General features: G+C 39.2%; 1 protein-coding gene across 7 annotated transcripts in view; it reads left to right on the plus strand.

The window, feature by feature from the left end:
* APP (amyloid beta precursor protein) overlaps positions 1-25,525 on the plus strand; it is a 263,371-nt gene that overhangs the window by 49,090 nt on the left and 188,756 nt on the right. For all 7 annotated transcript variants that reach the window (XM_025995690.2, XM_025995686.2, XM_025995687.2 and 4 more), the window contains exon 2: positions 10,729-10,896. In XM_025995690.2, coding sequence (XP_025851475.1) covers positions 10,729-10,896 — 168 coding nt within the window. The remainder of the gene's footprint in view (positions 1-10,728; positions 10,897-25,525) is intronic.

Raw genomic sequence — 25,525 nt, forward strand, 5'->3', positions numbered from 1 at the left:
TTAAAAAAGAAAATGAAAAACTCTTTTAAAAATATAAAGATATGAATACATCCTTGTTTTGTGGATGTGATTTGTCACAGCAAGATTTCCTATGCTCATCTGGGGCCCTGTGTTCGTGAAACATAAGAGTACATTAGTTAGTAGTTAGTTTTGTTGTTTTTTTTTCCCCCCTTTCATTTTCATCTCTTAAAACCTTTGGAAGTTTTTCTTAAAGAACTGCTACCCAGCTGTGCCTTTCCCGTCCTGTACTGCTTCAAAGAATTATTTCAAGCAAAATATAGGATATTGTATATACTTTTACAAAGTCAATTTGAAAAAGTTTCCACCTTCTGAAATAATTTTGAGCCCTGATTCTGTTACTATTTTAGTATTCCTATCAAATACATGGCCTGTATTAGTTCTCTTGATACAGTAATGTGCAAAGCCACAACCCACCCCAAAATTCAGTGGCTTAAACTAGTAACCATTTACTGTAGCTCCCAGGCCCATGGGTTCACTGATCTTGGCTGAGGTTGGCGAATTTGATAAAAAATTGTAAAACTTCAAAAACTGAACATGTATTGAATTGTTCTTGTGTCTAACATGGAGAGGAGTGATAGAATTTGAATTTTTCTGTGTTGCATTATGTACTGAATGCTAATCTGCCCTAGCTGTCAGAACTAGCAGAAATTATACTGGAAAATTGTTCATTTGTTGTCATCAAATTTCTTCACAATGCATTCAAACCAGCTTGTCTGAGAAGCCCAATTTCTGGATCCTCCAGCTTGTTATTGTTAGCACATGACTTAAATGCATTAACTCTAGAATGAGGGTTTTTTTTTTTTTAAGATTTTATTTATTTATTCATGAGAGACACAGGGAGGGAGAGAGAGAGAGGCAGAGACACAGGCAGAGGGAGAAGCAGGCTCCATGCAGGGAGCCCGATGTAGGACTCGATCCCAGGACTCCAAGATCACGCCCTAGGCCAAAGGCAGGCGCTAAACCACTGAGCCACCCACTCATTCTGATCCCCTAGAATGAGATTTTAAGGAAACTCTGTCACTTGAAATTTCCTTTACTTGATCTCTATGAGTAAAGTACATGTGTGTGCATGCGTGTTTATGACCATTACTAACTAGCTGCATAGTGTGTATATATTACAGGGCTGTGCATACAGATGAAGTAAGGTGCGGGCTGATGAACATGCATTAGCAGTTGGAATGTTGGGAATTCTGGATCCCTGCTTCACAGATTCAACTTGCTCCTTCTGATGTAAGGAAAGAACAAATTTAGAAGAAAGTTTCATTTGCATTTCAGGGGAGATTTCTTAAAGAGGAAGTCACCACATGTTACTAGGTGTTCACACCTAGTGATTTAAATTTAAGAAATGCAGATTTAACATTTAAACTGTGGATTTGCTTCCCCTTTTACTTCTCTAAAAATATTTTTAAAAGCCAGGAACAAAGAACTGCAAAATATTACTACGGTAGTAGGAAAAATTTATTTGAAAACAATACTCAAAATTGAAAAATAAAAAAGCTTAAGAACTAGTAGGAGGAATACCAGCTGGCTTAGTAAGAAAAAAGCAAGTATAGGTTTTAGAGTAACAGCCTTGATTAGACTCCTAGGCAGGTTTTGAGCGTTTCTGATTATTTAAGTAGATGTGGAAGTGACTTACCTTGTTTTTTCTCAGAGTCAAATGAGATCATGGAAGGAAAGGCCTAAGTTACTCGATGCTTTGGTTTTTGCCCCTTACCTCTTTTCCTATCTCCCTCTCCACAAAGTCAAGGCTGGTGAGCTAGCAGTGCTGAGGCTCTCAAAATAGTATAAAGACATGATACCTGTAAGTTTTATTGGACAACTATATGAAACATACCAATAAAACTTAAAATTAAAGATCGAATTACCTAGGGGCAGCCTGGGTGGCTCAGCGGTTTAGTGTCGCCTTCAGCCCAGGGCCTGATCCTGGAGACCCCGGATCAAGTCCCACATTGAGCTCCCTGCATAGAGCCTGCTTCTCCCTCTGCCTGTGTCTCTGCCTCTCTCGTTCTCTCCCCTCTGTGTATTCTAATGAATAAATAAATAAAATCTTTAAAAAAAAAAGGGGGGGGTTAAGCTATTTCTATGTCAAAATGACCTTGAAAAGAATTTGTTGACTATTATCAGTGTAAGCACGCTAGACAAAATTATACATGGTATAATATATATAATATATATGATATATATGGTATATATATATGCATGCAGTTTAAACATACTACATATAAAATATAAAACATTGACTTGTACTAAGTGGGCACTAATTGGATAGATTTTTTTAAAAGATTTTATTTATTTATTCATGAGAGACACACACACAGAGAGGATCTCTCTGGCTGAGCCACCCAAGTGGCCCTGGATAGGTCTTTTTTTTAGGCATATAGTTTGGTTACCTTCTATGAAGCTCTATTTTTTAAGTTCCAGTTTTATATTTTATATCTGTTTTAGGCAGTAGACATCACTCCTTCCTAGGCCTGCCTAAAATTCATGCTGTAAACGTTGTTAATTTAATTTTGCGAGTGTTGAATAACAAAATTTTCTATTGAGAGAGCTCTTGATATCCTATTGGCCACCAGCAGCAAGAGTTATATTTACTGGACTTGTTATGAAATGGGAGGAGCTTGGGGTCTGCTTTAGAATATCTGTCTTTTGAGTGGGAAGAGAGGTTGGTATTGTCAAATTATGAAACTAAACCTATGAATTTGATGTTCTTAACTCAAGAGAAAATAGCCCATGAATTGGGGGGAGCACAGTGCTTATGGGTAAGCAGTGGTGTAGTGTTCACCCAGGGAGTTGGGGCAAGAAAGAGTTTTAAAGAGCTTTAAAAGAGGCAATCCAGAAACTAGGCATAATTGGCTAGGAAGTGGGACCTTTCCTTTCAAAGCTAGCAGGTCCTATTTTCTAGGGTCAGGTAAACTAGCTGAAGCTCAGTTGGCACATTGTGAATGGTATATGTTAAAGTTTTTTGACAGGTGTTTCCCTTAAGTGAAGGCTGATTTAGGTTTAAGATTTGTGCTGTGGGCCCTGGCCACTGGGGTGGTCCCCCATTTTCTGGGTCCCAATATTAGAGATCACTTTATCAATATCAACAGAGACCATATATTCAGGGAGACCTAACCTGTCATTTGAAGCCAGGTCAACAGTGCTCCAACAAAAAGAATGTCCGATTTCAAGGAGTGAAATATATGGATTAGTTCTCAAAAAGGAATCTTTTCTCTTTACTCACTCTTGTGGCAAATCTTGTGATAGTTTAGCCTGAAACTCGAGATCTGAAATAATTGTGCCCCAAACAGTGGCTGTAACGAATGAGGCCAACTCTCCAGGCAGGTAAGTTGAAACTGTGTGCAGTTTCTATAATCACATTTCATTTTCTGTGTGCTTTAACTAAGCCTCTCCATTCTTTCCCTCCACAAATGCATGCACCCACACACGGAGCAAAACCTAGGAAAATTGCAATTTTCTGTTTTAATTTGATCGTCTTCTTAGTCACATAAACAAAACCCTTGATATATGTAGTAGGTCTGCCTCCCACCTCTGCCTCTTACCACTGTGGCCTTGGACGAGCCTTTGCTTTCTCCTTAGAATGGATGATTTTCCGGATTCTTTCAGTTCTGGGATTCTAATTTTAATGTATTGCCCTCTTTCAGACACAAAATGGGCAATAGCAGATGTTTCGGTTCTGCTTATGATTTGGGGGGATAGACGTGTCAAAGGAAACCTTCGAGGCAGTCTTTTCCTTTGGAGGAAGAAAATGTGTTTGTGTTAAGCATTAATGTACTGCATTTCCCCCTCAAAAGGGGTTCACCCTCAGATCTTCTAGGTAGTGATTCTTAGCGAACAGCTTATTACATCGAAAATGGAAAATCGGAATGTTTTGAAAATAAACGTAAAAGCATTTTCGGGGTATAATCAAGTTATGCTCAGGTGAAGGGAAAACTGTATTTAGGTGAGAAAATCTTGGGTGTGATAGAAATAGTATCGCTGTGCGCTCATAAGAAGATGCTAGATAGAAATCCGGCCCTGCCCCCAGGAAATTGTGAACTGATGAAGTAGCACCAAATACTCCACTGTAAGAGGCCAGCCGTTGAGACCAGTGAGAAGCCCATTTACAGCAGAAGCCAGATGGTTTTCATTAGCCACAAACCTTAAAATTACATAAATCCACAGATGCAGCTAAGCTATAGATCCCTGCTCTCTCCTTGCCAACCAAGACTTTTCAGCCAGGGAAACAGAGCGTTCCTTGTTCCTTTTCCCTTTTAGTAGGGACCATGTGGGAGGAATGCTGCCAAGCCTGCTCTATAAGGAATTTTGATCTCCTTGATGATAATAAAGAGAGAAACTTTTTTGGGAAAGGGAACACCCACTGTGAAAGACCGCAGGGGAGCTTGCTGGAGAAGCTGGTTTTGCCCTTGTAAAGTGTATCCGTTCTCGGCATAGGTTTCCAGGTTCAGCTCCATGGATGGGTCTGAATTTATGTATATATATTTATTTTTTGTTGATTTTAATTTCCCCTTAAGCCCTTTTAAGTCTGTTTTCCAGCTCACTTGCTTTGGAATGACTATTTTCATTTCGGGACTCTGTATATTCTGGCCTTAAAATATTTTTCTGGCAGCAGAGGATTGTTTCTAAAAGATTTAGAGCATTTGTAGGTGTAATATTTAGGTCTCTGTAGTTCGGGATATTTAGCATTCAGTAAAAAATTGACTTGCTTTTGAGGCAATGTGTGGACGCTCCATTGTTTTAGGCAGTTATTTTGTTCATTGTCACTGAACACTGTTTTCCCATGGGAAAGCATCTCTGGTCTTATGATGTCAGTGGAAAGTCATTCCATTTACAAGAATTATCTTCATTTTCAGTCTTTCAGAAATGCACGCACCATGAATGGCCAGTTATGCCAGGCTTCCAATCTTTTAGGTGTTGTCTTGCATTCCTGCAGAGTAACCTTATGTCACCTTAGATAGTGTTAGGATGAAAACAAAATTAAAATATAATCGTTACTTAAGTGGCTCTGTTTCCCATCTACTAGAGTTTTGCATTTCATTTCTGTTAAAAGGAGAAGTCCTTTTAAAAGTTAGGAATAATTATCTTTAGGAATGCTTTACAGGGTACATGCATTTTCACTGGCAGCAAATAACTTACTCTGGGACCCAAAGATTTCAGTTTTAAGAGCGTGCACATTAATAGATCTTGAATCAGACCCTGTGTATGATTTATTAAGCCATTTTTTTAAGGCTTCAGTCAGAAAAAGGAATTTGAGTAGCATTTGTCAGGCCCTTGAAGGATGGCTCCAAATTCTCTCCCCAGTGACCACCTTGGCTGGGATGGCTTCCTTTTGGCTCTGTGCCTCAAGAGCAGGCTGCTTGAAGCAACCGGGCTTTTCTTAAACCAGTTATTTGATGCAGGTGTGGATCCTTGTGGGTTGCTTGTCTTTTTTTTTTTTTTCCTTAGTTCACTGGGCCGGGAATATGGTACTTAAACATGGAATTCTTTACAGGTGGGAGAAAAAAGAAGAGAAAAGCTTCTTGTTCACTTTGCATCTCTCAGCTAATTGCTGTGATCTTGTCCACAGCTGGTGTTGGTTTGGGAAAGAATTTTTGCCCGAGAAACATGTTTCTGTGAATTAAGTATTAATTTATAAAAGGGCTCTTGTAATGTCAAATGTAACAGATGTATACATACATACACTTTTATAATTTCTAATGTAATAATTGGCCCTAATTATTGAGGAATCAAAGTTTGAACTATTAAAACAATCTCCACTGTCAGAAAATGGAGCATGTAAATGATCATGATTCTTTATAGTTATTTTTTAAATAAGTTAATATTAGATCTCGTCTGGTGAAAAGTCCAAAAGGAACTAAAGTATGTATTTTCTGGTCGTAACTACCGTTGTTAAAAGGAAGAGATCACAAGACAAAAATCTTTTCCAGTAGGGGCACTCAAGGGTGCAGGCAGGGGAGCTCAGTCGGTTAAGTGTCTCAGGTCTCCATCGCAGGGTCATAGTTCAAGCCCCAAGTTGGGGCTCCCACGCTGGATATGGAGCTTACTTAAAAAAAAAAAATTCCAGTAATATGATAGGACCAAAATCCATTCATTTGAGATGTGAGAAAGATTGCCAAGATTTGGGTAGTGGGCTTTACAAACATACAGACAGGTGACCTCAAAAGGACCATTAAGTCAGGGAAAAGGAAGGATAACAGAATGCAGAATGGAAGAAATAAAAAGAAGCCAAGGTAGGAACAAAAGAAAAACATTTACTTGCTGTGTTTGTCAGCTGGTTGTCTCAGGTCGCCAGGGACTTTCCCCACTTGCAGTGCTCAAAGTCTCACATCCTGGAAACCCCTCAGGCCCAGGCAATCTGGGATGGTTGGTCATCCGGTGGTCAAGGCAAGGACAAGGCTTGATTTACTGCTTTGTCCCCAAAACTAGTTTGGTGCTTGCACGTGTTGTATCAGTAAGTTTTTACTGATTAAAGAAATGTTGATTTGCTGCCATCTATTATTATTATCATTTCATTTGGAATTGCCTGTCTGCAGCTAGAAGTTGAAAAATTGAGATCACGAATGAACACTCTTTAAAGAAAGTAAAAGAGAAGGGCTCCTGGGTGGCTCAATGGATTAAGTGGCTGCCTTTGGCACAGGTCATGACCCTGGGGACCTGGTATGGAGCCCCACAAGCTGAGGCTTTTTGCTCAGCGGGGAGTCTGCTTCTCCCTCTCCCTCTGTGCTTGCTCTCGATCCAGTAAATCAATAAAATGTTTTTTAAAAAGTAAAAGGGAAGCAACCCCTTGCCCCCAATCTTTAGGAATGTCTTATGCTGTAAAATTGAAGGTTTGGGAGTTTCGAATGGGATAATCAGAGGAGTAGAGAGACTTCAGGTAGTTCATTGCAACAGAGTCCAAGGGCAGAGACTCCCAAGAAGTATTCATATATGGCCGAGAATATGAAAAGCAACAGATCCTGAAGAAAAAGCCTGTTTGGCTTCTCCAGAGGCCATTATGTGACCTTTGAGGAAGCGAGCCAAGTTGATGGGTGGAATGTAAACCAGATGGCAGGGGGCTTCAGAGGCAGATGAGAAGGTAGTATCTGTGAGTGTTGAAATCTCCATCTAATCTAATTTGTTGTAAGAAATGGGATAGGCAGGGGCACGTGGGTGGTGGTTAAGCAGTGAAGTGTCTGCCTTCAGCTCAGGTCATGATCCCAGGACCCTGGGATCCAGCCCCACGTCAGGCTCCCTGAGCCTGCTTCTCCCTCTCCCTCTGCCTGCCACTCCCCCTACTTGGGCTCTCTCTCTCTCCTTCTCTCTCAAATAAATAAATAAAATCTTAAAAAAAAAAAAAAAAACGAAAGAAATGGGATAGGCAGACGATGGCCCATTGGCCAGATGTGGCCCACCACCTGCTTTGTCAGTACAATTTTCTTCTAAAACAGCCACACCCATCGTGCATGCTGTCTCAAGCTGCTTTTTTACTCTAGCAGCAGAGTTGAATAGTCCCAGCAGAGACTATTTCACTTACAAAACGTAAAGTATTTACTGTCTAGCCCTTTACAGGAGAAATTTCCTGACCCCTCTGTGCTGGCAGAGAAGAGAAAGGAGGAAGGTTTTTTGTTTTTTTGTTTTTAATATTGCTTGCTTTCAGTAGAGGTGATCAAAGGCTATTTGTGGATGTCTTAGGGAGCTAGAGAAGGAAGAACGGATTTGGTATCTGTTGCTATGTAGCAGGTTACCCCAAACCTAATGATTTGAAACAATAAACATTTAGTGTCTCAGTTTCTGTGGGTCAGGAATTTGAGAATGTCTTTCTGGGTGGTTCTATCCTGCAGGCCATGGCTGCAGCCATGAAGGCCTGGGGCAGCAGTAGGGTGTTTCCACACTCACATTTCTGTCTATAGGAAGCTTTGGTCCCTCATCTCATTATGTGGCCCTCCCCGTAGAGCTACCCAAATGTCTGCACAACATGTTGGCTGACCTCCCCCAGCACAAGGGATCCCAGAGAGCAAGGAAGAAGCTGTGGAAGCTGTGGTGCCTTTTATGGCCTTTCCTAGGAAGTCCCATGTCATTTTTGCCCTATTTTATTTGTTGCACAGACAGACCTTTATGTATTACAGGGTAGCACTGACAGGAACTGAAATAAAGGGGGCAGGGATCCTTGGGGGCCTTTGTGGAGGCTGGCTGCCACAGAAAGAGATTGGCACCTACCCGTTCTTTGAGGGAAAGGTATGGGATGAAAGGCCTTTTGACTGACAAGGAGGTAGAAACTGTAGTGAACAGATTAGGGAGTATCTGAGGTATAGAGAAATTTTGAGCTACCAAGGAGGGAATTTATTCCATAAAATAATTACCAACTATGGTAGGGGACCATCAGTCTCTGCTCACTTAGAAATAAGTTACCAAGATCCTGTTAAGACTAGACATCTTTGGGGCAAGGGATGCGTTTGAGCAGAATGAAGCATCCTGGAGAATCCAGTAGTGATTTCATGACTAAATTGTAAATTCCTTGAAGGCAAGGCTCAAATTTTTACATATAAATAAATAAATATTGTATATTAAAAAATACTTTTATATCCTCCATAGCAGCTCATACAGAGCCTTGTCTACAGGCATCTGATTATCATTTGCCTTTCTTGCAGTGTCATTATCTTACTACTTATTTCAGTAATAAAATTGATAAAATTTGTATTCTGATTTTTAGGATCAAGGCGTTGAATTTCCTCCTCTTCCCTCAGGAAAGCTGTGAACCTTAAGTTTGTGGAACATTCTGCTTAGGCTGCTTTTCGCATCTGTTGGAAAATGAGATGCCAGGTTCTGGCTTGGAAATTGTAGGAGGTGGCAAGGGGCCCAGACTGGGGAGTCGAGGGGTCCCAGCTATTCTTGTTGATTCTTGCTGACAGCCCGATACTCTGGCCTCAAGCTGCTCTTTGTTACATTTGGTTATGTAGGGGCAGAATTTTGTTCATTTTACCTTAACAAAGTAGAATTAGACAGGGAGAAGATGTTAACCTGAAATATGATTTAGGAGATCTTGCCAGGAGCTTTTGCACTCGTGTCTGTGATGGGTCTCAGCTGCGTTCGGTGCAAGATTTTTTTTTTTCTAAATGACATAAATCTGCTTGTGGTTGGACAAAATATATACGAAGATGACTAGAATGGACAGATGTTTGATCTATTTTTACATTTCTGTGGGAAGAAATGTCAAGAAGCTATTTCTTAACTGAAATCTCTCAGTGCAATTTTAGTGTTTTGTTTTTTATTCCCTCCTATGAACAATTTTTAGAAACGATATACTTTATTATAGAATCATCCAGTTCTCGACTATATGAATGGCCTCTGGTGGAAGTTTACTCTTTTTGACATGGACATCACACATTTCCTCAGCAGCTGGCTTTAACAACGGAGGAATTACTGTGCTTAATGTGTCTTTTGATTCCCTGGTTTCAAATAACGCTTTTACTCTCCTGGATTTGTTTTTTATTTCTTGCTGACTTTTTTTTCTTTTGACATCAGAACCCATTAAGTGAGGTAGTACAGATTCTTCAGAATTTCCATTTTCTCTTTTAAAACTATATGAAAAATAAATTTTAAAAAATACTTCTAGAAAGGTAGTATCAATTCACAGAAGGGTTGGAAGTACAGGAGGGCAACCTTTTCAGTTATTTTGGTGAAATGGTGTACTGCTTGCAATGATCATAGTTAAGACCTCTTAACTTACACAGCAGGTGCTCTGCTGGACTCTTGAGAAAGAGACCTTGCTGCATCTCTGCAGCGTGCTCCTGTGCTCAGGGAGGTGACTTCAGCACCCTTAACCTATTCTTAAGAGCTGAGAGAGTAATGAGGTACCTGGGAGGCTCAGTCAGTTAAGTGTCTGCCTTTGGCTCAGGTCATGATCCCATGATTCTGGGGTCCCGAGGCTGGCTCCTGCTCTCCTTGCTCAGTAGGGTTCTGCTTTCTCCCTCTCCCTCTGTTCTTCTCCCGTGCCCCTAAGCACCCCCAACCCCACCTCATGCTCTTTTGCATCCTTTCTCTCAAATAAGTAAAATTTAAAAAAAAAGAGAGAGAGAGAGAGAGAGAGAGAGCTGAGAGAGTGATAACCAGAGAATATTCTGAGGGAAAACCAGTGGAATGGCCAACATACTTAGTCACATTTGTGCATGGTAAATTCTACAGTAATTTTATGTTCAGAAAACCCTAATGTCACTTGCTCCCTAAGAGAGCACACTACCACCACGCCTCCAGCTCAGGGAGCTCACCTTACTCTGGGACCTGGTCATCAGGCAGGGGGTTGGCATTGTTCTTTGTGTGAGTCAGTTGGAGATTATTATGAGAATATGGTTTCCTCCAGAATGATTATATTTATTTCAGAAAAACACCTTATTTTATTTTCAGAACCTTTCAGTAGGCACCGCAAAATCTGCTATGGGGAATTGTATAAACTTTTCAGTGAATAAATTCTTCTCAATATTGTTAATGCCTGTATTTCAACATAAAAAAAAAGGCACTGTGTTATAGGTGGTTGGAGATGTATATAGCAGACAGAATGCTCCACTCAAGGAACGTTGAAGGCAGGGCTAATTCCTACCTGTAAGAATTTCTGGAAGTGAGAATGAACTCTTTCTGGTATTGTTCCATTGTCAAGTTCCTCTTTACAGCCCTTTCCCACTCTCTTCCCCAGAGCCGTGGATTTGTATAACTAACCCCAGCTTGTTTTCTTAGGTGCCCACTGACGGCAATGCTGGCCTGCTTGCAGAACCTCAGGTGGCCATGCTGTGTGGCAAACTACGGATGCACATGAACGTGCAGAATGGAAAATGGGAGTCAGACCCTCTGGGGACGAAAACCTGCATCGGCTCCAAGGAGGACATCCTGCAGTACTGCCAAGAAGTAAGTCCCTTCCAGCAGCCAGGACTCGCGTGTGGACACATGCCCGTAAAGCATGTGCCTGTCATTTTTTTAAAACTTCACTTCTGAAGTATTTATCTTTTATCTCTGGCAGTGAAAATCTTGGCTCCTTTTGTTTTGTTTTATTTTTCATTCTTTCCCATTTTTCTTATTGGGTACAAATACACAAAGACAAAATTGATCATCATTACCATTGTACAGTTCAGTGATAGCAAATACATCTACAGTGTGCTATGATCCATCCTCGGAACTCTCATGCTCACCTTTTTTTCTTTTTAAGATTTAAAAAAATGTTTTTATGAACTTTTAAATTTAAGTTCAATTAATGAACATATAGTATATTAGTAGTTTCAGCGGTAGAGTTCAGCAATCCATCAATTGCATATAACACCCAGTGCTCATCACATCATGTGCCCTCCTTAATGCCCATCGTCGAGTCACCCCATCCTCCCACTCCCCTCCCCTCCAGAAACCCTCAGTTTGTTTCCTATGGTTAAGAGTCTCTCTCATTGTTTGTCTCCCTCTCTGATTTCATCTCACTCATATGTGGAATTTAAGAAGCAAAACAGAGGATCATAGGAGAAGGAAGAAGAATCTTGGTTCCAAATAATTCACTATATTATTAATATATTTACTTGCTTCACCATATATTAATATACATACATTTTTTTAAAAATTATGATGTCATGTTGGAATCATCAATAAACCAACTGAGTAAAGTTTAAGATCTCTTGGCACATCATTTACCTCTAGAATATATCCCACTGTGGTTTCACAGTCAAGATAATGTATTTAAAATTTATTAGAATTAATTTTCCCTATTTATGTTACCAATTTGATATATTTTCCTTGTTTATATTCAATTTTAGTCTTTTTTTTTTTAAGAGTTTATTCATTCATGAGAGACAGAGAGAGAGAGAGAGAGAGAGAAAGAGAGGTAGAGACACAGGCAGAAGGAGAAGAGGCTCCACGCAGGGAGCCAGCCTGATGTGGGATTTGATCCTGGAACTCTAGGATCACACCCTGGGGCCAAAGGCAGGCACTAAACTGCTGAGCCCCCTGGGATGCCCCAATTTTAGTTTTTCATTCCTTATTAAATTTTTTTTGAAAATGTAAGACATTTACATTGTTAAAACTTATGAACTCTATAAAAAGTTGCACTCAGAAATCTCACTTGGCACCCATCTTCTATTGATCAACATTTTCATTGTTCTGATTTATCCTCCTAATAAAATAAATGGTTTTCCTTCTTTTTCTTATAAAAAAAGGTGCTCACAGGAGGCACCTTTCTGTACTTTGCTTTTTTCTTTTATAACTTTTATATCCTGGAAATTATGGCCCTCACCATTCATAAAGATCTTCATCCTTTTGTAAATTTTTCTGGTTTCTGTGCTATATTGTATAGGTATTCTTTCCTTATTACTTCAGTTTGAAATAACTGGAGTTCAAGACATCTTATGCCACACTTTCAGACAATTACCGGTCTAGGATATGTGACTGTTTGTGTTTTAAGAACATTTAAATAAAAAAAAAAAAAAAGAACATTTAAATAAATTAATCTTAGGCGTCTTGGCAAAACTTGCTTATCCTTCATATAAACAGCAAACAACCTGGCAACATTTTCTTTGTTGTAGTCTTTAATGTACTAGAAAATTTCCTTTTTAAAATATGGTTTTTTGTTGGTTTTTTTTGCATATATACACAGAATATTTTTGGTGACACTCTAAGGAAGGACAGTCTCTACATATTAACTCTTGTGTTTCGAGAAGCAAAGAAGCATCCATTATCACAATATATTACATATCGAGTAATTTTTATCTTGAAGGATCATGAACCATGATGTAAGAAGATAATTCTTCATATTTAAGTAAAAATCACTAATATTTAAGTCTATTATTGTTTCTTATTAAAAGCATTTATTAAATAGGGATTGAAAGTGGGGCTCCTGAGTGGCTCAGTCAGTTAAGTATATGACCCTTGATTTTAGCTCAGGTCATGATCTCAGGGTCCTGGGATCCTGAGAGTGGAGGGATTCTGCTTGAGGATTCTCTCTCTTTCTGCCCCTTGCCCCCTAAAATAAATAAATAAATATTTTAAAAAAATAGAGATTGATAAGAAATTACCTTTTGTCCAGATGCAACATTTCTAAAATATGTATTTTGGAAATAATACATTCTGTGCAAGAGTTCCTTTGGTACAGTTTTGTAATGAGTTGTAAGTTTGATAAATTGGAACTCTGCATGCATGCTCTTAGGGTTTTTTATATCATTTCACTTTTCTGAATATACATACAGATTATGCATTCTGAATATTAATTTTTTTAAAAGGCTAGAACTAAGTTCAGTTTATGATGTTGACCACATCATCGTTTTCTGTTTGAATGGCTCATTTGATGCATGTATCTTAGTTTGCATCTAAATTTTTCTTCCTGTAGTGCCGCTTATGAATAATCAGATGCTTTTACATTTGTATGACAACTATATAAAAATTACTTCTCAGGATCCTGAGAACAACCCTTATTCCCACACCACTTAGAGATCCCACTAATGTCTGGGTAGCTTCACTTCCTGGCTTTGTCTGTTGTTTGTTCCAGGGCTAAGCCACAGGGTGGTTCTTCTGAGTCCCAGACTTTCCCAGATTGTCAGTGGCCATGGGACAGGAGAGTAAGCTTCTTGTTTTTCTTTTGTCTTGCAATTCTGGTATTACATGCCTCTTGCAGCCCACAACCCACTAGGATGATGTGCACAGGCAAGAGTCTTGAGTCTTGAGTCTTGAGATGGTTTAGACAAACATTATACAACAGAGGTAGAAAAGGGCCAGGACGTCAGACTTGTGAGCCCTTTTCATGAGTTTGTTTTTTCCATAACAGCAGGAAGTCATGGAAGTATTTTATTTTATTTTATTTTTATTATTTTATTTTAAGAAGGGGAAGAAATTTAGCTTTGCATTTCAAAAAGTCATCCTTTTGCTTTATCATTCTGACTCCAAATCTAGCTTCTGGGTTCTCTGCAGGAGCCTCCATGCCATTTGGTGAGGAAGCCACTAGGTGCATGTGGCTGTTGAGCATTTGTAGTGCAGCTAGTACAAATGAATGTGTGCTGGAACTTTAGATAAATACAATATTGTAAAGATTTATATGAAAAAAGAATATAAAATATCACATTAGTAATTTCATATTTCATATTGAAATATTTTGTATATGCTGATTTAAACCTATATATGTTATTAAATTGTAAATACTATGTTATTAGTATGAATTTTATCTTTACAATGACATAGGTGATATATCTCCATTATATTTCTGTTGGGACTGTGTTGCTTTCCCCCTCTGTCCCATACCACTCTGGGCTATAAGGGTCTCAGATCCCATTACCTGGCAAGTGAGAGAAGGAAGCAGATATAAGGAATCCCCCGAGACCTTCCACCAGAACTTTACTGTGATTGGGAATCAGGGTGGAAGGCTTGTTTGGGTCCTTTTGAATATATCTTTCATTAAAAATATTTTAGTGTAAGGGTATTACATGAATACTTTTCAAGAGCCCAGGGGTTCTCTCCCTTCCTCAAACGTATATCCTGGGTGCTAAAGAGGCAGTGATGATTGTAACACAGAACCTGTTCCTAAAGGGGAATCTAGGAAGAGAGAAAGGCTGTAGAATACTTTTAGCAGTATAAAAACTGACCAGTTTGATGATGCTAATACAAGCTAACTTTATTGAACGTGAACAGAGTGCTACGCTACCTTGCTAAGTGCTTACTTTCATTTTACCTTCATGATGCTTCTGGGAAAGAATCTTGATAAATTGCAACGTTGAAGGGGAACGAGTGAAATAATGCTATTAGTGGAGGAGGAGGAGGACCAGAGCTAGGAGGCATCAGGTGCTGAAAGTCAAGCCGGTTTAATTTCTAAGTGAAGGAAGTGATGAGTTTAAGTGGGGCATTGACTGAAAGTCGAAAGTATAATTGTTAGCAATACAAAAACTTGACTCTTGCAAAATGAACACACATCAAAGATTATCTTCAGTTCATTAATGAATGAGGTGACCTAGAAGATGTGAAAGCTGGTTCAGATTGACTAGAAGAGATTTAAATACCTTTCCCAACACATTTTATGTACAGGACTAAGAAATGCGATCCCTCTCATCTGCATTGTGTGGGACTGGAAATACTTGCACTGCTATCAGATTTCTACATTATCTACGCTTGCAGGGGTGTAAAGTAGCTCAGGCTGTAGCAAGTCAGTCAGAAGAATACACTCTATAGAATCAGGTCGTCTTTTCCCTCTTGTCGCCCCCCAGGCTCTGGAGAACAACACCTGCATGTCCCTACTGGGGACACCAGTAATCCCCATTTCTCAGTCACGGGCATTGTTTTGTAACAAAACATTCTTCTAATTTGCCATATAAAAGGGCATTGTCGTTCTTTAGGATAGCAATTTCAGTGGAAGAGCGTGGGACAAGTCAATTTGCAGTAGGTTTTAGGAATAATAACATGAATGGATGGTGAAGACATCTGTGAACTCTTTGGGGAAAGATCTAGGGGCCGAGAGCTTGAGGACAATTCAAGGAAAAGGGAAAGGCTTTGTCTTTTGTTGTGTGTGTTACGTTGTGTGTGTTTTAAGGGGGATGAATTTAAGCTAAAGGAAGGCTACGCTAAACTGTGGGGAAGGTAGGTGTCCATCATGAGAAAACCAGGCTTAGGTATCTGTGAGAGCTGAGTTGGAATGAGATCCAGGGGATAAAGCTGAGTCTTGGAAAGAAGAAAAGAGGGGAAAATTATAAGGGTGGGTTGATTAGGCAGTTTCTGTTGCTAGGTGACAAACTCACTAAACCCTTTACACATGGAGAATATTTTCTGCCACAGATGGGAAGGATCTTGGGATGTGGTGAGCTCAGAGTTTTTTAAAAAGGCCTGAAAAACTGGGCCGTTAGATACTGGCCCTGAGACTCAGGACTGCCTGGGATTTCTCTCCTGGGGCCTCTACTGTTCCCTGCTTTTACCCTTTCTCCTATGTGTTAACCTCGTTTTTTCCTGCTAAGATGGGCTTCCTCCGGGAGGCCAGAGAAGATGGCAGCAGTAGCCCTGAGAGTGTATTGTCTAAGCTTGGCATTCCAACTTGGTTCTGCCATTGTGCATTATCATTCCAGGGAGGGGGGGGGCGGGGATTCTGCTTGGCCCTGCTTTTTTGGTCACACACCTGCCTTTGGCTCAGTTACCATACCCATAAGGACTCCGTACTGGGACTGGTCTACCTTGGCCTTGAAGTAGTGTGGTCTGTTGGACAGCCCAACCAGAGCCACATCGTAAGGGGAGAGGGGCTCTTGCCGGAAAAGAGACGAAGACTGAGTGGCATGGGGCTGAAATAGAGTAATGACCATAGCCTGACACAGTGGGCTTAGAAACACACAAGGCATTAGAAAACTCAGCCATTAGAAATGACAAATACCCACCATTTGCTTTGACATGGAGGGACCTGGAAGGTATTATGCTGAGTGAAATAAGTCGATCGGAAAAGGACAAACATTATATGGTCTCATTCATTTGGGGAATATAAAAATTAGTGAAAGAGAATAAAGAGAAAGTAGAGAAAATGAGTGAAAATATCAGTGAGGGTGACAAAACATGAGAGACACCTAACTCTGGGAAATGAACAAGGGGTAGTAGAAGGAGGTGGGCGGGGGGTTGGGGGTGACTGGGTGATAGGCACTGAAGGGGGCACTTGGCGGGATGAACACTGAATGTTATGCTATATGTTGGCTTATTGAGCTCCAATAAAAAAAATTTTTAAATAAATAAATAAAACAGGAAAGAAAAGAAAAGTCATAGGTTGGAGAGAGGGTAGCTGAAGGAATTCATAGTGTGTCATAACTCTAACCAGCTTTTGAGACACTGGTAAGGTGGAGAGATAGTCACGTAGAACTTTTAAACAGTGTTTGGCATTTTCTGTTGAATCCTGAACTATCTGGAATATTCCTTATTGATATTTTAAGGTCCTCCTGCCACTTCCACTTTGTAGGTATTCTTATATTTATCTTTTATTATTAGAGATAGTTTTTCTTTTGTAGGATTGTATTTTTCTGTGTATTGTTGAAGAATGTTTCTTTGCCTTTATTCCTTTTTTGACTCCATGATCTTGTTTTAGACAGAATTGAATGATTTTTTTGCTAAGAAAGCCAAGGAAAATAATATTCACAGTTTTTCTATCTCCTCTTTTCACAGGTTTTGCAAGTTATAGTAATTTTATATTTTCAAAATGGTAGTATTACAATCTGTTCCATTATAATTGCCGTAATAATCATAGTGGCAGGTTCTGTCTTTAACTGAGTTCATTGTTTACAACAAATCCTTCCACCAAAGCATCTTTATTCCTATATTATTTATTTTGATTCTTTTGCTTGGTTGGCTCTCATCTTACTTATTTCTCAATTCTTACTGAACAATGTCTTTTTTAAAAGATTTTATTTATAACTTATTCATGAGAGACACAGAGAGAGGCAGAGACACAGGCAGAGGGAAAGGGAGAGAAGCAGGCCCCATGCAGGGAGCCCGACGCAGGACTCGATCCCGGGTCTCCAGGATCACACCCTGGGCTGAAGGCGGCACTAAACCACTGAGCCACCCAGGCTGCCCTGAACGATGTTTTAATGAAGTAGAGAGTTCCAGGTTGATGGGCATTTTTGTTCAGCACCTTGAAAATATTTACCCATTGTATTTTGGTGTCTGTCATTGTGCAAAAATTAAAAAAAAAAACAAAACAAAACAAAAAAATGAAGGCACCAGTTATGTTAGTTCCCATTTACAGTGCTACTCATTTACTGATTATTTTTCTCCCAATAGTGATGGATAATTTTTTTCTTTATGTTCTCAGTCCCTCTTGTGACCAAAACACAGATGTTTTAGAGACAGCTGGCTGAGTCAGAGAGGCAGCTGTTAGCAGTCTGTGCTCCTAGGACAAAACGAAACTGACTGAAGTCATGACCGTGACCTCATTTCGACCTTTTGCTAACCAATTTAACTCACTTGTTAAATTTATTTTTTCCAAAAGAGTGCCAGTATAGCTGCACATTGTGTCTATGAATGCTAAGCTTAATATGATGTATCAAATATTATTATTGTGATGATAAATTATCTAGCCCATGTCCTTCATAGTCTCTCTTTCCTCTCAATTTGTGTTCCCTGTTCTTGATTGTTTTGTTACTAATATTGTCATTTTTGCCTCCTGATTTGATTGGGAAGATCGTTTGAAACTTAGGGTTTAAATAGAATATTTGTTTAATCTGCATTTTATTCAGAGCACCCATTCTTAGAACCCAGAAATACCCTGTTTTCCCTAATCATAATAGTTATGCTTCTGCCCAGCCGTCATTCAAATACTTGCATTTCCTTACTTTTTTGTTGCTGTTGTTTTTTATTAGCATAGTCAGTCCTATTTGAGGATTTTCTTTCATTCCTTCATCATATATGTATTGAGGACTGCTGTGGGCTGAATATTTGTGTCTCCCCCCAACTTCATATTTTGAAGCCCCATGTCCAAGATGGTGGTTTTTGGAGTGGAGACTTTGGGAGGTAATTAGGGTGAGATGAAGTCATGAGAGTGGTGCTCCATGATGGCACCAGTGCCCCATATAAGAAGAGACACTAGAGAGCGGTTCCAGCTACAGCCATGTGCATAATGCCCAGTTGGAGCTTGCAACCTTCCTTGTAGTACACAGCTGGCAAAACCATGTGGAGAATTGCCCAAACCACAGAATAGTGGGAAATTCTAAATTATTATGTGGTAGCTAACTAGGATCCAGGATGGCTTCTAGTGGAACTTGCCTTCCTCTTGCATTCACACCTGCGAGGAGCCTCCCACACTGTGCATGACTGGCCTCTGTAACCCATAGGCTATTACAGAAATGATGGTGCGAAGCTGGGTCATCAAGACATGTGGCTTCAACTTTACATATATTGGCTATAGCAAAGCCACCTGTCATGTTGTAAGGACACTTAAACGGCACTGTGACTTGGATGTGAGGGCTGTCTGGTGGTATACGTGGGATGGGGTGAGCTTAGGGTCCTCCACTCCATCATCTTCCCGGCACCCCCTCCAGCAGCACTAGCTTGTCAGGCTTGAGAATGAACTGCTTAGTGCATCTTATAACTAGGGGAAGCCTTCATGTAACCACAGCCAACATCTTGACAGGGCCCTTCTAAGAGTTAAGCGTCACTCCCACATACCAGACCCACAGAAACTGAGAGAACACAATTTATTGCTTATTATTTGAATGAAGCTACTAAGTTTGGGGATAGGTTGTATGCTATAATCGATGACCACAACAACTACTCACTCAATTACTATTTTCCTCTGTGGCCCTGTGGTAGCAAACAGTTCCTTTCCTCTGTTAGACACTAGACTCAGAAAGTGCTGCTGTCATGGAAGCAACTTGAAAATAACTGTTTGAATTATTCATCAGTTAACAGCCTAAAGTGGCCACTTACCTTAATGAACTGTTACATTACCCAAACTGTTATATTTTTCTAAAGAACTAGGATAGAACAGAAATAGAATAATACTCGCCTTGAAACATATAGTGAAGCTTATATCAAAAGTTACATTTTGTAGGTTTTTTTGGTCCCTCTTTTTTTTGAATGAAATGAGATTTTTAAAACAATAACAGCATTGTTTTATTTAAACCAAAGGCTTCGGGATGGGAGAATAAAAAATTGGAAGTGTAATAAAGAATCTTATTCTTTTCCCAGATTTAATTCAGGCAAATTTAGCAAGTACTTATTGAATGCTGTTCAGAGTAGGATTTGTGTCATGTGTTTCTGAGTGGCGAGACATCATTCTTGGCTCATAAGTAGCTTATAAATATACAATTGGATAAATTGAGAATTCAGAGAATTGGAAAGTCGAAGGTTTTGATTGTAAATCTGGGGATTTCAGGTCTAATTCTGGAAATAAGAGCTGTGGGATATTTTTTCTTTCTTTTTTTTTTTTTTAGCATGAGTGTTTTGTGGTCAAGACACTTTTGGAAAAATTAGCCTGTATCCAACGGGAAGTTAGATCAAGAAAAGGAGATTCAGATCTCCAGATGTCAGCCTGAGAGGGAATGCAAAGGATCATTTTGCTCATCTGCCTTGTTGTATATAAGATGATATGATAAGGAGGAGGAGGTCAGGTGCCATAAAGGAGAACAGGGGCTTCACTGGACAGACCTTTCAAATCCAGCCTTTGCTATCTTGACACCTGAGCAATCCCATGAAAGCTGCCTCACCAGTCTTAGACTGTTTCCTCTCTGTATGATAGGAACACACAGGTGTGCTGAAGTTAAATACTGTCAGTTAAACAAGCAATTGTAAAGTCCCAGCACTATTCCTCCTCTTTTAAGGAGAGAAATGAAAACTCCCTCTGGATTCTTACCATTCAGAGCACCTTTTGTAGGTTAGGGCCTGGCACAGGTGTTGACTCACCTGGGGAGCAGGTCTCTGGAGGGAATTTGAAACAGGTTAAGTCATAGCACTGACAGATTCCCAGCTGGGAAGGTCAGACAGATGAATGTGGCTTTGCTTGTAATCTTCAGTTAGATTATGGGCATATTCTCTTTTTCCGAAGTTTTTACAGCAGCTAACAATATGTGTTCCCTGCTTTTTAAATTTTCTTTCTCTAAATGAACAGTTGTTTCATCTACAAATTAACAGGATCACCAAACAAAACATACCAATGCCTGAACAAAACAAAATCTGCCTGTTTGATGAGTTGAACAAAACCATTTCCTTTGCCCAACTTCCTACTGTAAAATATATCACCAAACATGGGATTTCCAAACAAGAAATATTTCTCAACCTTGATTCTGCAATAATGTGGAATTAAAACTAAGTTAAAACAAACATCACATGTGATTCATTTAACCGATTTTGAGGGCATTCTGTATACAGTGAAAACAGGAGAGGCCGTGGTGCATTTTTGGCCATTATTATTTTGCTGTGTGTTCTGACCACCTTTTTGTATACTTAAAATTGACCCAAAAATTACAGGCACATATGCATGTGATTTCAAGATTTGAAAGATCCAAAAATTCATGTTGGGTGAAATAATTTGCTAAATAAAGGTGCCTGGATGCCTGTGAATGACAACAGATATATTTTATGTATTAATGATCTGTATGCTTATAAGGATTGCTTGCACAAACTATAGGATTTAGAGCTAAATAAGAGATGCAACTAAGATTGGATTTTTTTTACACATTTATCTTTTAATCAAGTTAATATTTGATTTAACATTTGTCCTTCTTACCATCTAGCACTGTCTTTTTAAAAAATTTTTATTTATTTATTCATGAAAGACACACAGAGAGAGGCAGAGATATAGGCAGAGGGAGAAGCAGGCTCCTTGTGGGGAGCCCGATTCAGGACTCAATCCCAGTACCCAGGTATCATGACCTGAACCAAAGGCAGATGCTCAACCACTGAGGCACCCAAGTGCCCCTCATCTAACACTGTCTTAAATGGATACTCAATTATTACATATTTGCAGGAACACTAGGTAGTTTTTTTTTTAACACTAGGTACTTTTGTACTATAATGACACGTAGTATAATATTAGAATACTGTGTACTTTTAGGTACGTAATTATACCATGGACTTTTATATTTCTCATTTGATTAATTTACTGTCAGTTTTTTCCTTTAATATATTTTTCTCTCTTCTTTTTTGAAGTAGAGCTGACTAGTAAAACTGTACAGTTTGTGTATTTTTAAAAATAGCTGTGAACTGACCGAGAATGAGAATTTAGATCATACATGTACACATCTGATTATGTTTTCACATTCATACCCTGTCCTGTTTATTTTAGTGATTCTCCCCATCTCACGCCCACCCTGCATACCACCTTCCCATTTGTTTCTACATTCAGCACTTCTGGAGTAAGAGTGCCTTGTGCATTGAACAGAGTTCTCGGACAATATTGTCCAAATCTGAACATGAGTGCACCTATATAGCAATTTATGCATATACAGTGTTGGAAACAGATCTGGGCCAAATTATTGGGAAATAGGCTGTCGCCCTCTAGCATTTCACGTCCTTGCTTTGGCATAAGGGCGTCATTGTGAAAACCTAGAACTCCTCACACGTCCCACATTGCAGTAATGTTTCATCAGCTGCACGTTGCCCCTCAGCACCCCATGACATCGTAAGCAGAGACCGTTGTTTTTGGTTTGCCATGCTCTTTCACAATGAAATTCGTTATTCTGTTCCCTATATCCCTAATACTACTAAAAGAATTTTTGCTGAAAGCAGTTTGATACGATTTTTCTTTGTATTACAGGGAATTTTGAAGAAGAAAGTAAGTCATTTTAATCCAGAAACAGAAATTGTATTGTCTGGGGCATATTTTGTTTTTGTTTATACACTGAAGTATAAAACTTATTTAAAACTTGAAATCCATGCCCTCTGAGTGAGTGCTCAGGAATGGCCCTGGTATGTTCTGGCTGCATCAGTTTGATCTTCTATGAAATGGAGCGATTGCTAACTGAGGATTGTGTGCCGTGCTACACATAAAACATTTGCAGTGATTCTGGCACGTAGGAAATCCTCATTATTTTATTTTCCTTATTCTCTTCTTGGATGTGTCCTTTGAAAATGAAATTGGTACGTTGGGGTTTCAGATGAAAATATCTCATGATTACTTCTGTACCTCTTTGCTACAGAGTTTCTGATTCTGTGTTTCATCTGTTTATGTGCTAACTGCAATCAAGCATCACAGTTTGGATCTTTGTTTTTATATTTGCCTTTTCACTTGTAAATTTAGAAATTTGACTCTTTCTACTGGACAATTTTTTTTTATTTTTTACTTTTTATTTAAGTTCAGTTAACATATAATGTATTATTAGTTTCAGATGTAGAGCTCAGTGACTCATAAGTCTTAATATAACACCCAGCGCTCATTACATCACGTGCTCTCCTTAATGCCCATCACCCAGTTATCCCATCCACCCCCTTCCAGCAACCCTCAGTTTGTTTCCTATGATTAAGAGTGTCTTATGGTTTGTCTCCTCCTCTGATTTCATCTTGTTTTATTTTTCTCTCTCTTCCCCTATGATCCTCTGTTTTGTTTCTTAAATTCCACATGTGAGTGAGATTATATGATAATTATCTTTCTCTGATGGACTCATTTCATTTAGCATAATACCAGCTGGTTCCACCCATATTGTTGCAAATGGCAACATTTCTGGGGTTTGTTTTTTTTTTTTTTGATGGCTAAGTAGTATTCTATTATATATATCACCTTTCGTTTATCCATTCATCTGTCGATGGCCATCTGGGCTCTTCCCAGGGTTTTGTCATTGTGGACATTACTGCTATAACAGTGGGGTACAGGTACCCTTTCAGATCACTACATTTTAACTTTGGGGTAAATCTCTAGTCCACTGGACTAGTCTTTTGTTGTTACTTTTAATTTTTTCTAATTCAAAATTTCAAGCACACATAAAAGTAGAAAGAATAACATAATGAATGCCCCAGGTACCTCTCACTCAGCTTCAGTAGTTATAAAATGTAGTCACACTCTTGTTCCTGGATCGGTCTGGAATGTATGTGCTCTATCTTGCCTCCTTCACAGTCTGCATGATTTTTGGCAAGCACCTTATGCAGATGTGTTGCTTGTCTCCTTTCCAGAGCTATAAATTGATTTAAGACAAACCAAAGCAACACGTTATTTATTTTCATACTTACTTGTTTAAGACATAATTTTATTACCATTACATAATTGCTAGCATTTTTTTTTTTTCCAAAAAGAAGTATCCTTGAGATTTTGGTTAAAAATTTATTTCAAAAGTTAACAGACTAGAAAGAGCAGTAAGCAATTTATTTTCAGAATTTGTAGCAATTCTTTTTACCATGACATTAACTCTGTTTTCAGCCTTTTCATAACTGCATTTGATTATGTGGTCTTACATATCCATGGTTATGTGGAATTTAGTTATATATAAATAGGACTTTTGGCATTAATCACTTGTCCCAGATGGCCTGTTTGCAAAAAAGGGACATGGAAGATTCCCCTATTTGCTTTAATTATTGGGAATAGGGGAAAGTTCTGTAGGGCTCTAACAAATATTTTATATTTTATATATGTAAGCTGCATGCTCTTGGTTTTCTTAAATATCATCAGTGTCTTTTCTTGCTTTGTATATTTAACAAATTAAAAGTTACCTTGTCTGAGATTAATATATTTCCAGTTTGGATAGAGAGATTTTAGACTGTTGAAATTTTTAATAAAAATCTGTTGATGGTGATCAGGTTTTAAGGTACTTTTTTTACCACTAAGTGGTAACCACTTAGGTTACCAACTATATAACATTCTAATGTGGATTCAAGATTGGTTTTACTCTTCTCTCCTAGCTATCAATATTTTTAATTGCTTCAACTCTCTCTTTTCTTTAAAGTTTAATTTATGAACTGATACATTTACTTTCAAAGATAAAACATATTTCTATGGCCAGGAGAGTAGACAGCCTTTCAGGTTTCTGGACCACACTAGTTGGGCCTCCTTACTCTAAGCAAGAGCCTGACTTTTCATTATTCCTGAGCATCTTCTTATTAACATTAATCTACTGTCTCTTGTATGAGGCTATTATTGCTTTAATTGCTTTAAGTTGCCATATCATACTTGGAAGAACAATATTGGAAGGCATTGAAATGCTTATTTTTCTCAAATGCTCATAGTCCAAGAATAGTATTATCCTACTTAGATTATTTTGTTTAAGAGGTACATTGATAATCTCTGGTGGTAGTTTAATGTATCCTGAGTTTCCCTACAATTCATGGATGCTGAACTTAAACAGAAATGTCTATTAAATATTTATGAGGCACTCAAATGTGCTGTCCCAGTGTGGGCCATGGTTAAGGGAACACAAAAATGAATCCATTTGTCCCTGCCTTCAAGAAGTGTGGGCCATGGTTAAGGGAACACAAAAATGAATCCATTTGTCCCTGCCTTCAAGAAGTGTGGCAGAAAGGCACGTGGCTGTAATGGCAAGACCAAAAGTGGTAGGTGATCAGATAAAAGTGATTGGATAAAATGCCTCGGATTCGGAGATTGAGGGGCTCAAAGAGGGGGTGTTCATGAACCAACATTTGTTCCCCTTCACCCACAGGTTTTTGAGAGGCACTGCCTCCAATGATGACTTCTGCCTACCAGCCTGGTGCTATCTACCTAGCTAGAGCCTGTGTCTTGAGGAAGAGAATGCGATTTACAGTTTGCTTCCCTAGGACTCTACTTAGCCACAGGGACCGAGCTGCAGAATTAAAACTGCGGCTTCTGATGAGTGCTCCTTCAGAAGGCCAGGGGCTGGAGCGCCACAGAGAGGGGAAGGGTGCTGGCAGCCTGCGGATAGCCTTAAACCAGAGGTAATGAAGGTGGAGAACCATAGGGAGGCTCCTGGGTGCCAAACTGTGTTTCCTGCCTTTCGGGAATGTGCATTTTCCCTGGGAAGGCTGGATATGTGTGTCCTTAATGTGAATGAGAGGTACACTGTAATAAATACCATAAAGCATTCCCACAGTGGGAGAGCGGGATTAGCACTGCATTACACTGTGAGTCGGGGAGGTCTGCGACCCCGCAGGGGGACCCTAA

Source organism: Vulpes vulpes, chromosome 15 (genome assembly GCF_048418805.1).
Source record: "Vulpes vulpes isolate BD-2025 chromosome 15, VulVul3, whole genome shotgun sequence".
NCBI lineage: Eukaryota > Metazoa > Chordata > Mammalia > Carnivora > Canidae > Vulpes > Vulpes vulpes.